Raw genomic sequence first — 18,055 nt, 5'->3', positions numbered from 1 at the left:
CAAAATTTTGGAGGAACAAAGAGTATTATGGCATTTTTTGATTGTGGCTAATAGAATAATTCTGTTATATTGGGCAGAGGCAATGTACTGTAAAATGTCCCAAGTTTTAATGAAAACAAAGGCAAAAGAATTGTGTTGCAACCAAAGCTCTGTTCAAACCTTGGTGTACATGTAATGCTTCATTTACCATATATCTCGACTCAGTAATGAAAACTGCAGGTTTCACTACATAATCGACTTATAATATTATCAGGGGTGTTTAAAGCGTTGTTGCAGCTCGGTAAGGCAAATAAACCGTCAAAACTTTGCAACGATCAGCGACACTCATCGTTTGTCAGGAAGTCATCAGGAAAGAGGCGTGGCTGCCTTATGGTCAGAAGCTTTGCTTTTTATGCTTTTCCACCCCTCAGACAATTTTAATGGAAACCAGAACACTTGCACAGGAATACATGACTGCGATGACGGCAAGGAAGAAACCCCAAAACGTCAGACTTAGTTTGGTAAAAAGGACAGCTCTGTAGACTGTGTGCACGCAACTTATTAATATTGGTGAGTTCTCCTTCCTGTCGTCTACAAGAAAACGTGAAAGGAGAAAAGAAGGAGCAAAGCGAGCAGTAGCTGCATGGAGTACGAACAAGAAAGGACATACCCAGTAGGCTAACCTAGGGCACAGTTAAAATAAAACAATGCAGCTAGTAAGTTTAATAGTACATTGTTTCTGGCTAAAAGCGGTGTTTCTCTTTTGCAGGAACTGATTTGTTTTGTTTGCGTGGGCAAGGGGAATTCGGGGTGATGATAGCGTGTGACAACTGTGGTGTTTTGGGCCAGCAGCCAATACACATGGAACATAAGTTCATTCTAAAACATGCCGTTCGGATCAAAGACACGACAGTGGCGACGAGGATGGGATTCAAGAAATTATGACTGCTATTGGGAAGATAGAGAGTTTTGATGACACAAAAGAGAACTGAGAAATCTATGTGGAACGAGTAGAATAAGTGCCAACTTTGTTGAGCTTGATCGGCGGGAAAACCTACACTCTGCTGAGGGATCTTCTTGCACCAGAGAAGCTAGCTTCAAGGTCCTTTCAACAGACAGTTACTACGCTACAGGAGCATTTGAGCCCGAAACCCTTGGAAATTGCGGAAAGATTTCGTTTCTACAAGAGAAACCAACATGAAGGAGAAAGCATTTTGTCTTACGTGGCCGAGCTTAGGAAGTTTGCGACACACTGCAATTTGGCGCAAATCTAAACGATGCGCTACGAGACAGACTGGTCTGTCGACTTGCAGATCCAAAAGCGATTGCTGTCAGAAGCCAAACTGAAGTACTCCAAAGCTGTGGAGATTGCTGTAGCAATGGGAACTGCCATCCGCAATGCTTCCGAATTACAAAGTGAGCTCAACCCAGTCCCTCACTTTGACAAGTTGACTGAAAGCAACAAAACAACACGAGCGAAACCAGCGGCCCCCCCCCCCCCCCCCCCCCCGTTCCAAACAGAAAGGCAAGCCTAAACAAGCCACCAAAAACCCTGAGGTACACGCTGTTGAGGTTGATGTTGATGCTTAAGAAGACCTCTTAGCCACTTTCGAGGTACACAATGTGAGGAAACAGAGCAATGATATTATCTGGGTTGATTTGGATGTTGATGGTAAACTCCTTAAGATGGAACTGGACACAGGTTCGGCTGTGTCGATCATCTCGCTTAACCTCTACCAACAGAAATTTAATAGGCTTCCCTTGCACAAAACTGGACTAGTTTTGAAAACCTACACTGGGAAAACATTATGCCAGTGGGAGTGCTTAAAGTACCCGTGGATTACCAAATCCAAAGAGAATTGCTGGACCTGTATGTCGTCAGGAACAAGGGTCCTCTTCTAATGGGAAGAGATTGGCTACGCAAGCTACGCCTAGCCTGGTGTTCTATCAAGTCGCTGCAGGCTTCATTAGCTACCTCAATTCCTGTGGAGCGTTTGCACGTTATGCTAAACAAGTACCCAGATGTCTTCGAAGATAAACTGGGCACATTTACGCCAGCCAAAGCGAAGTGAACTCTCAAAGAAGACAGCCAGGCTCGCTTCCTCAAAGATTGACCTCCGTCAAGCATATCACCAATTAGAGATGGAAGAAGATTCAAAGAAATACCTCACTATCAACACCCATATGGGACTTTTTCAGTACAACCGACTAGTGTTTGTCATCACCTCTGCACCTGCTATCTGGCAGCGCACCATTGATCACGTGTTAGAAGGAACGTCTGGAACAATCTGTATCCTTGATGATATGATCATCACTGGAAAGAATGATAAAGAGCATCTTGCTAACCTCAAAGAAGTGTTACGTCGGTTGCAGGTTCATGGGTTAAGAGCAAACAAGACAAAGTGTGAGTTTTTCAAGGAGAAGATAACCTTCTTTGGACGTGATATTGACAGTCATGGCCTCCACAAGTCACCAGAGAAAGTGGAAGCAGTTTTGAAAGCACCTCGCCCATGCATTGTAGCTGAAATGAGGTCGTTCCTGGGGCTAGTCAATTACTACAACAGATTCTCGCCCAATTTGTCAACAGTAGTGCACCCTTCAAACCAGTTGTTAGAGAACAACCGCCAATGGAAATGGACGGAACAATGCGAAACAGCATTCCACAATGTGAAAGAAATGATCACCTCAGAGCAAGTATTAACACATTATGACCCCAGTCTGCCACTGAGGCTTGCTTGTGATGCATCCCCTGTAGGAACTGGTGCCGTGCTATCTCACGTGATGAATGATGGGTCTGAGCGACCCATTGCATTTGCTTCCAGGACACTCACAAAAACTGAGCAAGGGTATGCGCAAATTCACAAAGAAGCTTTGGCGATAATCTGGGGAGTCAAGAAGTTCCATGTGTATTTGTTTCACACTGTTCACAGATCATCAGCCAGTAACATCCATCTTTTATCCACACAAGAGCATTCCAGTTGTTACAGCAGCCAGACTTCAGCACTATGCATTATTTCTGGCTGGCTATGACTACAAAATCGAGTACAAGAACACTAAAGTGCATAGCAATGCAGATGGCCTTTCCGGACTGCCACTGGAAACCGAAGAGAAGAAGTTGTGGATCCAGTGAATGTTTTCAATATGACGCAGTTTGAGCCATTACCAGTCACAGTTGACAACGTCCGAAGAGAAACCCAAAGGGACCCTGCACTGAGTCAAGTACATGAGATGGTGACTAAAGGATGGCTAAGCAGCCACGTTCCTGTACTCGACCCCTTCTAAGCTCGCAGGGATGGGATAACTGTACATTCAGGCTGTTTGATGTGGGGAACCAGAGTCATAGTGCTCCCAAAACTTCGTCCACAAGTGCTTGTAGAACTTTATCAAGGACATCTAAGAGTGGTGAAAATGAAGGCCCTAGCTAGAAGCTACATCTGGTGGCCAGGGATCGACAAGGAAATTGAAGAAACCGCAAGGACATGCTCCGGGTGTCAGATTATGCAGGCTGAACCCATCGTTGCCTTGGCAGCAAATCCATATTGATTTCGCCGGGCCATTCCGTGGCTGCATGTTTTTGATTGTCGTGGATGCTCATTCTGGATGGTTGGAAGTAGAGAAAATGGACACCATGACCTCAACGAAAACCATTGAGAAACTGCAGAACTTATTTGCTAGATATGGCGTGCCGTCCCAGTTAGTGAGTGACCATGGTCCACAATTTAAATCTGAAGAGTTTCAGATCTTCCTCAAGAGAAATGGGATCAAACACCTGACATCAGCTCCATACCATCCTGCCAGCAATGGTCTAGCCAAGCGTTGTGTACAGAGTTTCAAATCAGCCATGAAAAGTGAAACATAAGTAAACCCACTGAACATTAAGCTGGCAACGTTCTTGCTAGCTTACAGGAATACCCCCCATTCAACGACTGGAGAAGCGCCATCTCAGCTATTTTTGGGAAGACGATTACGGACTCGACTGGACTTGCTGAAACCCGATCTCCACTTGAAGATAAGCAACTGCCAGATAGACTAAGCTGTCATAAAGGGTGGTGCTGCAACCAGAGAATTCTCCATCGGTCAGACAGTGATAGCACGGAATTACACCGTCAGTGCAAAGTGGGTACCTGGCATCATCCGAACACAACTTGGCCCACTCTCTTACAAAGTAGAAGTGAAACCTGGCTTAGTGTGGCGTCGACGCACAATCCAACTGAGGGATACCAGAATTCCAGTGAGAACAAGCAGCAGCCCAGCTGTTACCCAGACCTCAGAACATCCAATCCAGGTTGAGAGTCGTGGGGACCCAGTGACCGAGGCCAGTGAGCAGACAACAGCCAGCCACATAGAGACTGATGTTGCGCCACCAAGTCCAGTGGCTGACCTTGCACCTAGCAGTGCACCAAATTTGAGTGATCCAGTGACTGACCCTTTTCCTGTTAGACGATATCCGGTCGGAGTGCGGAATTCGAAGCCCCCAGCTAGGCTGAATTTATGAACCTTGAAGTGACATTAAGACTGTGCTTATTTCAATAAGCATGTTGTGTTTGATTTCAATTTTCAGAACTTTATTAGTTACCATATCGCATGCACTAGCTAGTGGGGAGGAGTTGTGGTGGTTTGGGCCAGCGCAATACACATTGAACATGCGTACTTACGTTCCATTCTAAAACATGCCGTTCGGATCAAAGACATGACAGCGACTGTAACTGCAGCAACTGCAGTAGAGAGGAATCACTTGAAATGCCTTGGAATGTCTTGTGCTCCAGGTGGTGACTGGATATGCTCTCTTTGCGAAGGTTTGTACATTTTCTATTAACAATTTTGATGGATGTATGGTAATACAAATTATTGCTTAAGACCATAGTTGAAATTTTGGAGCTCCATTGGCTTACTGCAAGTCTTCAGGGGCAGTACACAGCTATTACGTCTCCTGGGATTGGCTCAGAAAACAGTGGACCAAAAACAAGTAACCACTCGAAGATAGAGCCTAACCGTAAGAAACAGAGCCACCTCGTCGTTGTGCTGTTTTGATGACAAAACACGATTTTAATACCTTGGTCTTCCAGGTTAACCAAGACCCACCGGAGCATGTTTCATTTTAATCAAAACTATCGTTGTTTGTTTTCCTTTTTTACACATCATCATTGAAAACAGAATTATTCTCATCCAAAGAATAACAGGAATTCTAATACATTGCCACAAAACGCCAAATAAGCTTCTTTTGGTCCTACTCAAACTGTTTCCCATTTGCCGTTGAAAAAAAGGTCCAACAAATAACTCCAAGAGAAGCTCACTTTTTTAGTTTGAAAACGTTTTTACAATGGCTTATATGATTAATCTATCAATCTGACCAGAACAGCAGCACCCGAATCACCGATTTTATTGCCAAACAAATTCAATTCTGTCAGCGTTGAATTTCATTCCATTGCTTCAGCCAGTGCAGTAGCACCCGAGTCACCAATGTTATTGTCATACAAATTCAACTCTGTCAGCATTGAATTAGATTCCATTGCTTCAGCCAGTGCAGTAGCACCCGAGTCACCAATGTTATTGTCATATAAATTCAACTCTGTCAGCGTTGAATTTCTTTCCAATGCCTTGGCCAGCGCAGTGGCACCTGATTCACTGACGTTATTGCTAAACAAATTCAAATCCGTCAGCGTTGAATTTCTTTCCACTGCTTTAGCTAATGCAACAGCACCAGAGTCACCGACGTTATTACCAAACAAATTTAACTTTGTTAGCGTTAAATTGATTTCCATTCCATTAGCCAATGCAGCAGCACCCGAGTCACCGATGTTATTGCCAAGCAAATTCAACTCTGTCAATGTTGTATTTCTTTCCAATGCTTTAGCCAGTGCATCAGCACCCGTTTGACTGATGTAATTGCCATGCAAATTCAACTCTTTCAGCGCTACGTTTCTTTCCATTGCTTTAGCCAATGCAGCAGCGCCCGAGTCACCAATGTTATTGCCATACAAATCCAACTTTGTCAGCGTTGAATTTCTTTCCATTGCTTTAGCCAATGCAGCAGCGGCCGAGTCACCGATGTTGTTGCCATACAAATCCAACTTTGTCAGCGTTGAATTTCTTTCCATTGCTTTAGCCAATGCAGCAGCGCCCGAATAACCGATGCTATTGCCATACAAATCCAACTCTGTCAGTGTTGAATTTCTTTCCATTGCCTTAGCCAGCACAGCAGCACCGAAGTTACCGATGTCATTGCCAGACAACTCCAACTTTTTCAGCGTTGAATTTCGTTCCACTGCTTCAGCCAGTGCAGCAGCACTCAATTCACCGATTCTGTTGCCGTACAAACTCAACTCTGTCAGTGTTGAATTTCTACCCAATGCCTTAGCCAGTGCAGCAGCACCCGATTCACCCATGTAATTCTCATACCAATTCAACTCTGTCAGCGTTGAATTTCTTTCCAATGCTTTCGCCAGTGCAGTAGCACTCGCCTCACCAATGTAATTGTCATACAAATTCAACACTGTCAGCGTTGAATTTCTTTCCAATGCTTTGGCCAGTGCAGTGGCACCTGAATCACGGATGTTATTGTTAAGCAAATTCAAATTTGTCAGCGTTGAATTTATTCCCATTGCTTCAGCCAGAGCAGCAGCACCCGAGTCACCCATGTTGTTGGCAGATAAATCCAACTCTCTCAGCTTTGAATTTCTTTCCATTGCCTCAGCCAGTGCAGCAGCACCCGAGTCACTGATGTTATTGCCAGACAAAGACAACACTGTCAGCGTTGTATTTCTTTCCATTGCTTTAGCCAATGCAGCAGCGGCCGAGTCACCGATGTTGTTGCCATACAAATCCAACTTTGTCAGCGTTGAATTTCTTTCCATTGCTTTAGCCAATGCAGCAGCGCCCGAATAACCGATGCTATTGCCATACAAATCCAACTCTGTCAGTGTTGAATTTCTTTCCATTGCCTTAGCCAGCACAGCAGCACCGAAGTTACCGATGTCATTGCCAGACAACTCCAACTTTTTCAGCGTTGAATTTCGTTCCACTGCTTCAGCCAGTGCAGCAGCACTCAATTCACCGATTCTGTTGCCGTACAAACTCAACTCTGTCAGTGTTGAATTTCTACCCAATGCCTTAGCCAGTGCAGCAGCACCCGATTCACCCATGTAATTCTCATACCAATTCAACTCTGTCAGCGTTGAATTTCTTTCCAATGCTTTCGCCAGTGCAGTAGCACTCGCCTCACCAATGTAATTGTCATACAAATTCAACACTGTCAGCGTTGAATTTCTTTCCAATGCTTTGGCCAGTGCAGTGGCACCTGAATCACGGATGTTATTGTTAAGCAAATTCAAATTTGTCAGCGTTGAATTTATTCCCATTGCTTCAGCCAGAGCAGCAGCACCCGAGTCACCCATGTTGTTGGCAGATAAATCCAACTCTCTCAGCTTTGAATTTCTTTCCATTGCCTCAGCCAGTGCAGCAGCACCCGAGTCACTGATGTTATTGCCAGACAAAGACAACACTGTCAGCGTTGTATTTCTTTCCATTGCTTCAGCCAGAGCAGCAGCACCCGAGTCACCCATGTTGTCGCCAGATAAATCCAACTCTCTCAGCTTTGAATTTCTTTCCATTGCTTCAGCCAGTGCAGCAGCACCCGAGTCACTGATGTTATTGCCAGACAAAGACAACACTGTCAGCGTTGAATTTCTTTCCATTGCTTCAGCCAGTGCAGCAGCACCCGAGTCACTGATGTTATTGCCAGACAAAGACAACACTGTCAGCGTTGAATTTCTTTCCAATGCTTTAGCCAGTGCAGCAGCACCCGTTTCACTGATGTGATTGCCATGCAAATTCAACTCTTTTAGCGTTGTATTTCTTTCCATTGCTTTAGCCAATGCAGCAGCGCCCGAGTCACCGATGTTATTGCCAAGCAAATCCAACTTTCTCAGGCTTGAATTTCTTTCCATTGCATTAGCCAATGCAGCAGCGCCCAAGTCACCGATGTTATTGCCAAACAAATCCAACTCTGTCAGTGTTGAATTTCTTTCCCTTGCCTTATCTAGTTCAGCAGCAGACAAGTCGCCGATGTTATTTCCAAACAAATTCAACTTTTTCAGTGTTGGATTTCTTCCCATTGCTTTAGCCAGTAAAGCAGCACCAGAGTCACTGACGTCATTGTCAATCAAAAGCAACTCTGTCAGTGTTGAATTTCTTTCCATTGCCTTAGCCAGCGCAGCAGCACCAGAGTCATTGATGAAATTGCCAGACAATTCCAATGCTTTCAGCTTTGAATTTTGTTCCACTGCTTCAGCCAGTGCAGCAGCACCCGATTCACTGATGCAATTAGCATACAAATTCAACTCTGTCAGTGTTGAATTTCTTTCCACTGCTTTAGCCAGTGCAGCAGCACCTGAGTCACCGATTCCATTGCCAGTCAAATTCAACTTTGTCAGCGTTGAATTTCTTTCCAATGCTTTCGCCAGTGCAGCAGCACCCGATTTACCGATCTTATTCGAAGACAAATTCAACTTTGTCATCGTGGAATTTATTCCCATTGCTTTAGCCAGTGCAGCAACACCCGATTCACCGATCTCATTCATAGACAAATTCAACTTTGTCAGCGTTGTATTTCTTTCCATTGCTTCAGCCAGAGCAGCAGCACCTGAGTCACCGATCTTATTGTCATACAAATTTAACTCTGTTAGCACTGAATTTCTTTCCAATGCTTTAGCCAGTGCAGCAGCACCCGATCCACAGATGCCATTGTTAATCAAACGCAACTCTATTAGCGTTGAATTTTTTTCCATTGCTTTAGCCAGTGCAGCAACACCCGATTCACCGATCTCATTCATAGACAAATTCAACTTTGTCAGCGTTGTATTTCTTTCCATTGCTTCAGCCAGAGCAGCAGCACCTGAGTCACCGATCTTATTGTCATACAAATTTAACTCTGTTAGCACTGAATTTCTTTCCAATGCTTTAGCCAGTGCAGCAGCACCCGATCCACAGATGCCATTGTTAATCAAACGCAACTCTATTAGCGTTGAATTTTTTTCCATTGCCTTAGCCAGCACAGCTGCACCTGAGTCACCGATTTCATTTTGATGCAAACTCAATTGAGTCAGTGTTGAATTTGATTGCAATACTTGAGCCAATACAGCAGCAGCGCTGTCACTTGACATATTATGACCGCAAACAGCACTCTGAATTTGAAGAAGCAAACCAAGAGAACGAGCTAATTCTTTGGCAAACGTACCCTGGTCTTTCTCACATTCATCGATACATTTCAATGCCTCACATAGGTAATACGCACTGTCTTTAGTTGATTGGTTAATTTGAAAAGCTATACTTTCCATAAGTGCCATAGCTTTTGCCTTGAACTTTTGAGCCAAGATACCAAAAGTAAATCTTAGCACCTGTTGAAACTCCTTAACATATCTGGCGTCAGCAACTAAGCTAGCGGGGTTAGCTTCCTCACCGGCAAGCTGCCAACTGAGATAAAATGCAGCGAAGAACTCCTGAAAGCTCTTGTGTAGAAACCCATAACACCGGCTTGGTCTTCGTTTGCTGCGTCCAGGCTCAACTGACAGAAATCCTAATTCAGGTATTAGGTTGCTGGTACAATTTCGGAATGCACTGTGGTCGAAATACATCTCATCCTGGAGCAAGCCATTCAATGCTATACAACCGAGATGCTTTAATTCATTGTGGTATAATTGTGTTAGGTCTTCGCCGGTTTCTGGTAATTCTTTCTTTGTCCTATACATGTACCTTCTCAGCACACACTGCACTATTTCGAGGTAAAGCAGAGTTCTACCTTTCGGCAAGTCTCCTTGGAAGTCTTCGCACAGGAGGCAAAGAAGTGCTGTATTTAATGGATTTGCAGTTAGTCCCCGAAGGCTTGCATCTGTCCGCAGCTTGTCCAAGAGCTTTTTCGCCAAATGCTTCTTGGTTTTCAAATATCTTCGGATAAAGTCTTCAGCATCGTTTTTGGTAAATCCTTCCACTTCTAGCAGGGTGTCACAGCATTCCCGTAGTTTTACCCCAGCTTCATGGCGAGCTGTAACCACTAAGTAACATTTTGAAAGCATTCTTCCTTGAATGATTTCTTTGTAGACAGGTAATTTATGGGTTGGCAACTCGTCCAAACCGTCAAGTACCAGCAAAACCTTTGACTGATGGTCCCGAATGAAGGTGAAGAACTTCTCTCTTTCTTCTTTTTTCATGTCTCTTGGTAAAATCTGGTCATCAATAGCTTCCCACAAGTCAGAGTTAATTTCTCTGCATCTCAACAACAGCAACACTTGGACATCAGGAAACGAATCTTCAGCTTTACGGTTCTCTGCCCAGTCGAAAGCCACCTTGTTACAATAGGTTGTCTTTCCCATGCCTGGCTGTCCTTCAATCAAAACCTTTCTGGGTTGTGAACATTCCTCATGTGGTTTGAAGATTTCCAACATGTTGATAATGGAGTCAGTCTTTACCCCTCGTTCTTTTTTCCTGCTGACGATTTTCAGCCTGGTAAAAATGCTGTCAAGATGGAATTGAAACTCTTCGCACCACGGGAATGGCGTAAGCCATCCTTCACGGCTTTTGTACAGTTGTCGAATAACGTCGATCAAGTCAGCTGCTGGTCCATAAGCATCTGAAAGAGAGAAAGTCATTACTTGAAAGTAAAAACGCAGTTGTTCTCCCAGCGTTCAATATCTGAGAATGATACTTACACCTTAGTTGTGTTAAGGGCGACTGTACTTATAATTGATTGTGAAATGTGTGAGAGACATACATATTTTGAACTTCGGGTTGTGACGATTCTAAGTGCGCATGACCATCACAATGCAGAAAGCAAGTTCGCAGTTGCAGAGAAAGCCTGAAAAAATACCAGCCCTGAACTGGATTCGAGCCCATGCCTATGCTATTATCCTACACTGCTCTATCATCTGATATCTAAAGCCATCTGGAAGTGAGTCCACTGCACTTTCATACCATAGACATGTATCTCCGATGGCTGATATGGTAGAGCATTGCATTGCAATCGCACGGTCATAGGTCCAGGTCCCGTTCAGACCTGAAATTTTTTCAGGTCTTCTTTGCTTCTTAGCAAGTCTCCCTATAAATCCAGTGATCATTTTTGTTTTACGAAGAGACTAACACATACCGTGCATTTTACCTTTCAACACACCCATCCGAAAAATTGGTTTTTGCCCTGAGCGGGACTCGAACCCACATCTCCCTGATTACTAGTCGGGCATGCTAAGCCACTACACCATCAAGGCCACCACGCTGGCAACGCAGCAGATTAATGGGGCGACTTTAGCAACGTGGGGGTTCCTAGGGCCCAATCTCTCACTTGCATTTTTGTTTTCATTCAGTACAAATAATGATGCATTTTCCCCTACCACGGACTACTTGGAAGTTAAAAATTATGTCCAAAAAATATACAATTATAACACTTATTTAGGCTAACTGCGAGTTGGAGATGCCAGCGTCAATACTTCTCTCATTATAATGCAATACCAATTCAGTTTTATCAAGAGCTAAATACCCTCTACCTAAGTTGATCTTAGTAAATGCAAAACTTATGACTGTTTGCACATTTTAGATACCCTTGTGGGATTTCTAGCAATTTCTGTGAATCTATCTCATGACTTATGCAATTCTTGAATGTACCTTCAGTCTCTCCAAGTTTAGTACTCGAACTGTCTCCCTGCGACTTCAACTGCTTCAGCATTTCTTTAAACAGTAAAATAAGGGATGAACCAGTGAGCGTTACTTTTTTTGGTATTTTGAAACTGTCAAACCTTTGTCAGGAATAAATGGCTTTCGGTTTCTTTGCCATTGGACGTCGAACTACTGAATCTTAAACAATGGGGAAAATCGTATGTCCACCTTACTTAGTGGTTAGTAGGTTGACTGCTAATGATTCTGACGAGCTATTTCTTTCTTATGAATGGAAAATCCACAAGCAGTTTTTCAGAAAAAGAGCAGGAAGTGGCACGTACATGTACACCCTTTTGATCATTTGGCTAAGTTAGTTTAACATAAGACTTCTGCGCTGTAAAGGCTGTGCGGTTAACTCTGAGTCTTAAAACAACTGAGAAGAAATTGCCACCTTATATTAAGTACAAGTAATTGGATAAGAAGACAGTGACATTTTGTCACTCGACACACAAAGGTCAATTGGATGGCTTTGCTTTTCAACTGACGTATGCCCGCTTGGGTATAGAGCACATGGATCTGTAGTTCGTGTTGAATCGCTGCGGTTTTCGTTTAGGAAATTAAAGAGAATCTGATGACTTCTCTTCCTTAAATTAGGTTTGAATTAAGTCAAGGATTTGTTTTTCAATAAAACAGCAACAATATCTGCAATTGGTTAACTTTTGTAACAGTCATATCTTTCGTTCTCCAATAAATACACTCACATTAACTCAAAAAATAAGAGCCATTTATATGTGGCCGCCTACCTTCCATCTCACTGAACTTGTCCTTCAAATGTTTTGGCATTTCTTTAGGAATAAAAGAGACAGCCATTATACGAACTTTGAAAATACTTTCTGCACAAAGTTTAAAGACAGACTTATTTTATTGATTGATTTTGATTTTTTGCCACCCAGAGGTCATGGACTTCAACCTTTACACATATGGCAGTTCAAATGAGTTAGACAGAGTGAAATCAGTTAAGTCTCACGCCAAGGAGTCAATGGGCTAAGGGGACACAACACAACCTTGACATCAAAATGTCCATGTTGGCTAAGCCAAGCAGGTGACGTGACTGGTACCTCTGGGCAGAGGCCAGGGCCAATAAGGTGACTACCTTTAGAGTCAATTCCTTCAGTTTAAGTGATGAATAAAAAGGGGATTTCAGGTAAACTGTGAACCCAACGCCAACATCCCAAGTCGTGCAGTATTGAGATCGAGGAGGCCTTCCCATGAAGACTCATTTCATAAAACCTAACAGCAAGTGATGCGTTCCAATAGTGCGACCAGTGACTAATTCAATAGATCAAGTGAAGCTATGATCCTCTCAGTTATGAACGCAATTTTTGCAATTGCGTAAAGAAGCCTGAAAAATTCAGGACTTCAATGATGTTTGAACCCGTGACATTGGAACCCACAAACGACCAGCTGCCAATGTCAGTGGCTTCATAGCTCAGTTGGTTCAAATACCGTTGACGTCCTGAGTTTTTCAGGCTTCTTTACGCAATTGCAAAAATTACGTTCATAACTGAGAGGATCACAGCTTCACTTGATTTCATATCCGCAGTTCATATATGATCCCTTTCATATATCATTTCATTGTTAATTCAATAGAGGCAGACAATGCTGACCGGGAAGTGTTAAGTGTACTGTAGGTTTTGCCGTCAACGTATACCCAGTAGGAAAAATACACGTGATCCTCCACAGGGGCTTAGAAAATATTTGGCGATCCAGCCTGGCTGGGTTGTACCTGTTTCCCTGTGCCTGTAGACAAGGATAGGCTGATAACGTCTTGACCGTTGAACTGTTCCCTGATACAGTCCAGGAGTCTAACTGGAGTTGATCTCGTAGTGGAAGTAATCAATTTTTGTGACGCAGGATTACTTGGTACAGCCATCTGGGAAGCAGGATCATGCAGGTCGCATTGCTAACATTGCCAGGTACCATGACTGGGAACGCCACAAAGGTGTGATCCTCAGTGAACATGGAATGTTGTCGCTCCTTGTGTGCACTGGGACTCTGGGAATCAGGTATACCCATTAAACCTATGTCAACTTAACAAAAGTGAGTAAGCAACGCAAAAACGGCAGGATGGAACTCATTTCTGTCGTTAAAGTAACTCAAAGTCAAGTCCAGTTTATTATTATCCAGGCCTGGTATGTGCACCGCAGAGAGTAGGATATGCTTGAAATACAACACTGCTTTATCCCTTGAGCCAAATTATTAACATTCCGACCTCAGATTGGATTAAAACAAACTGATCCGAGGGAAGAATGATGCATTGCATTGGATCTTATATTGCCTTGGAATTGTCTGTTATCCGAGATAACCCTTTATGGTCAGTAAAATCCGGCGATCAGATGTTATATTGGACCATTCATCAGCCTTGAAGGCTAAATTGCCAGCTAGTGTACTATTAGTACTACTGCCAGTAGCACTTACGACGACCACTTGTCTTTGTAAGAATCTTGTGTTTTGCTTTGGAATTTGCTCTTTTGACAAGCAGCACCGTGGCCTGTAGCACTCCTGGTTGTCCCAAGCAGCTGACCTCAGGTATCTTTTGAATTAAAAATTATCCTTTGGGGTGTAGTCAACACTTGTGCATTTGTGCTTTTCGCCACTCCGTTCAGTGTCCTGTGATCTTTATAGCTATTTTGTTAGCTTTAGAGATGTTGTCCAGATTCTGGGACACATCCTCGGCCAAGAGGAGCACCGAAATTGAAGTCGACGATGCACACAAGGACTCGAAACCCTCGATGAACTCAGGTTTCAGACATTTTCGACGCTTCAATAATGCTTGGAAGCCAACATTGTCGATGATAGAGATGACGTTGGACAGAAGATTCAGAAGACCTCTGGGGTGTAGGAGTTCCTTCTCTTTCTTCGCTTGGATAATGGTACCTGTGAAGGCATCAAATCAAGCACCTGGGTAGTCTTCACAATGGACTTTTGGACCCCCTCTATCGGTTTTGAGGTAAATGATTTTTTTACTCGCTTAGCGAAAGAAATCTAGCACTTTTGAACATTTCATCTCACATCAAGAATGGACGATACAATACAATACAACATTCTTTATTTAACAAAGGTAACGTAATTAACCCAATGACGATGGGAAGTCACTCTCTCCAGAATCTACTATTTCAGATTCAGGACTTGATAAGTCCTCTTCAAGTGCTTCATTGGGGTCAAAATGTTTTTGCTCAGATCCCAAGTCGGGAATCAATGAGAATTCAACAAATTCGGTCAATATATCAATTTCGTTAGACATGCTGCTGGTTCAGTGATTTCGCCATTGCCAGCAGCGAAGCTTCTTCATTGTCAGCACCTTCTCTTTTATGTTTGAATAGGCTTGGGACAAAACAGGACTATATACAGCTTGCCCAAAAGCTGATGCTTGGAATTTCGTCCCACCCTGTAGGAGTCAATGGTTTTAAGGGGGCATAGTTTTTGAATGAATGTAGAGGTTGTTAATGCTTGAATTCATCTCTTTTCCTTATCGCTTATCTCTTCTTCCAACCTCCTTATCGTATCCATCCCCTCATCTGTCAGCTGTGCATCTTGGACTAACCAATACAGCTCTCCTCAGTTAACATCAGTTAGTCTCCTTAGTTGGGGATTTTTCAGCATCCTGATTAGATGATTCACTTGTTACGGATGTGACGCATCTCTGGTGCTCTGGTTCAGAGTTCTCTTGCACGTGGGATGGAGTAGGTTCTGTTATTTTGCTTTTAATTTCGTCAATTTCCACTTCAAACAGGCATCCATTACCTCAAACTCGCCTAGCTGTTCACACAAGGCAAGCATTCATTCCGAGAGCCTCTTTTAACTTGTGTCAGGCCCCTGAGATAGTATTCAATGACAATCGTGTTCAACCAGTTTCCCCATTCTCTCCTTGCAGTATTTGGATTATGACCCTGTTCTGGCTGCAGTTATCCAGAAACAGTGCTGGGTAAAGCACCCGGACTCTGTGTTCACTGTTTCCTCTCTCATCATATTAGGTTGTGAGGGTCGTTTTCTGTCGAGATTAATGACCTTAGCCTGCTGCTCAAAAGCCTAGCTGCCACACAACAGCACCGTGACCCAGGAGAGAGAGGTATTGGGTGGGTGGTACGCCTCGCCGAAGGGCGACCTGGAACTATGCAAATTGCAGGGTAGGGACATTCATTCCCCTAAGGCTCCAAGTCACAGCATACCTTCTATTATTGTTATTTGTTTAAAAACAGTAATCTTGTTGCTGCACTGATATGTCCTGGGCAAGCAGCAACAAGCTGCCTTAGCTTTCCAGGACCCTTTGAAGAATTCTTGCGGAACCAAGCAGAACAGTTTTCTGCATCGTTACTGGTTTCAGCCCTACATGGATTTTGGCCAAATACCCCTCAAGTCTGTCTGCAATGCTACCTAGCGCCCCTATTACAAATGGGACTATGAGGACTTTCTTCAAGCGCCACAAAGCCTTAATCTCAATAGCAAGGTCACGGTACTTACCAATCTTCTCCTCTTCCATCCAAACAATTCTACTGTCTCCCGGGCAAGCTACGTCTACAATGTGACATTTTTTCTTTGCTTTTGCTATGACAACTATGCCGGCCTATTGTGTGGTAACCTCTTGTCCGTCTGAATGGTGAGACCCCACAAGATCTTTCTATCCTCATTTTCCGTTACAGGTTCTGGGTTGTGGTTGTTCCATTTGTCCCTACATTCCATTCCAAGCTGTTTACAGCTGTAACTTAGGGCAGTCACTCAACGGGTGGCTAATCGTTTCATTTGACTTTTACAGAGTCTACATTGGGAATCCTCCTGGGACTTTTCAATCTTAGCTTTGATCGCATTAGTCCTTACAGACTGGCTTTGTGCCACCATGATTTGCCTCTCGGTGTGTCTTTTTAGATGGCCCTTCTCCAGCCACTCCCAGCTCTTATCACTCGCTATCCCATCTCCCGCAAAAACTGGCCATGCAGTTGTTTTTCCCTTACTCCTTTCATCTGTTCTTCCTGCTTCCTCTTCTTAAACCCCTTACGGTCCTCTTGATAGGTGCTGGTACATCGTCGGGCCGCTGTGAGTAATCTCTCATTGCTTTCTGCTATATGATTTGCGAGCCCGATTGAGGCCTGGTCCACGCAGTCTTCGATGGATATCAATCCTCTGCCCTCAATCTTTCTCGGTAAGTACAGTCTCGCTACACTATCTCTGGGGTGAAGAGCATTATACATGTTGAGATATTTCCTTGTTCCCCGCTCTAGTACCCTTAGCTCTTCTCGGGTCCAGCTGATAAAACTCGCTAAATACCTCATCACAGAGACTGCCCATGTGTTGATCTCAGAAATGAGATGTCCCCCATCAAGTTTAGACTGTAACAATTTTCGGTCTCTCCTGAGATATTCCTTGGTCAGGTTCCTTTTTCATTTTATCCCGCTGAAACTCATCTGCCTCTAAACTGCCAAGGTATATTTAGCTAGTTCCCTCTTCCAGGTTTCTGATCTCCCTTCCATCTGGCAACTTAATACCTTCAGCCTCTGACACCTTCCCTCTCCTAACAACGAGCTTGGCGCACTGTGTGACGCCAAAATCCATTCCCACAACTGCCTTGAAAATCCAGACAGTATTCACTAGAAATTCCAAGCCTATTTCAGACTTCGCATAGAGTTTACGGTCATCCACATACAGTAAATGGTTCACCTTTTTTCCATTGGATCGAATCCACACTTGGTCTTTCTTAGGAACAGGCTTAACCGAATGAGTGAGATCTCAAATAGCAAAGGAGATAACGCATCTCCTTGGAAGATACCTCTATTGATCTTGACTTCCCTGATAGGTGTTGACATGGAGTTCAGCTCAGTCCTCCACTGCTCCATGCTCTTGAAGAGCGGGTTCTTCACGTTTGATGCGACCCCAAACCAATCTAGACACTCCTTAATCCAGGAGTGTGGCAGCATGTCATAAGCATTTCTAGCACTCTGCAGGATCATTTTGTCAATAAACAGAAGGTCGTGAGTTCCTCTAGACCCTTTATTATTATTATTATTATCATCAATAATTATTATTGCTATTGTTAGTTACCTTGGTTACAGTGCGGCCATTCTTGGAAAACAACAGGATCATTGAGCATATTTGCTACAACAGAGGCTGCCATGGCGCTTGCAAAAGACATCCACTCACTTCGTGACAGCTGGGTTTGATTATGATTAACAAAACTTGCCACACCTTTTACTACCACCCACTCAACCTTTTCATCATAGGCTGCAGCAAAAACACCTGAAATTAAGTACGAAGGGAGTTAATATCAGTCCTTCATGTTTTAGGGCAAGGTCTTCAAGCAACACTCTGTTGCTTGATATCTCCCAGTCAATCATTGAAACAACAGCTTCAAGATCAGCAGACCAACTTATTATTCTTTCTGACT

At 43.6% G+C, this 18,055-nt stretch overlaps 1 protein-coding gene across 1 annotated transcript in view; it reads right to left on the bottom strand.

Annotated features, from left to right (window-relative positions):
• Positions 1-5,343: 5,343 nt before the first annotated feature.
• LOC138029160 (protein NLRC5-like) overlaps positions 5,344-18,055 on the bottom strand; it is a 45,300-nt gene continuing 32,588 nt past the window's right edge. Inside the window, exons 8-11 of the mRNA XM_068876863.1 lie at positions 17,713-17,907; positions 12,423-12,464; positions 11,629-11,691; positions 5,344-10,603 (exon numbers count right to left, since the gene is read on the bottom strand). Of these exons, the coding sequence (XP_068732964.1) occupies positions 5,397-10,603; positions 11,629-11,691; positions 12,423-12,464; positions 17,713-17,907 (5,507 nt within the window). The 3' untranslated portion in view covers positions 5,344-5,396. The remainder of the gene's footprint in view (positions 10,604-11,628; positions 11,692-12,422; positions 12,465-17,712; positions 17,908-18,055) is intronic.

The sequence above is a fragment of the Montipora capricornis genome, chromosome 13 (assembly GCF_036669925.1).
Source record: "Montipora capricornis isolate CH-2021 chromosome 13, ASM3666992v2, whole genome shotgun sequence".
Taxonomy (NCBI): Eukaryota; Metazoa; Cnidaria; class Anthozoa; order Scleractinia; family Acroporidae; genus Montipora; species Montipora capricornis.
The sequence above is the reverse complement of the archived record's forward strand: the minus strand, read 5'-3'. Positions and strand labels throughout refer to the sequence as shown.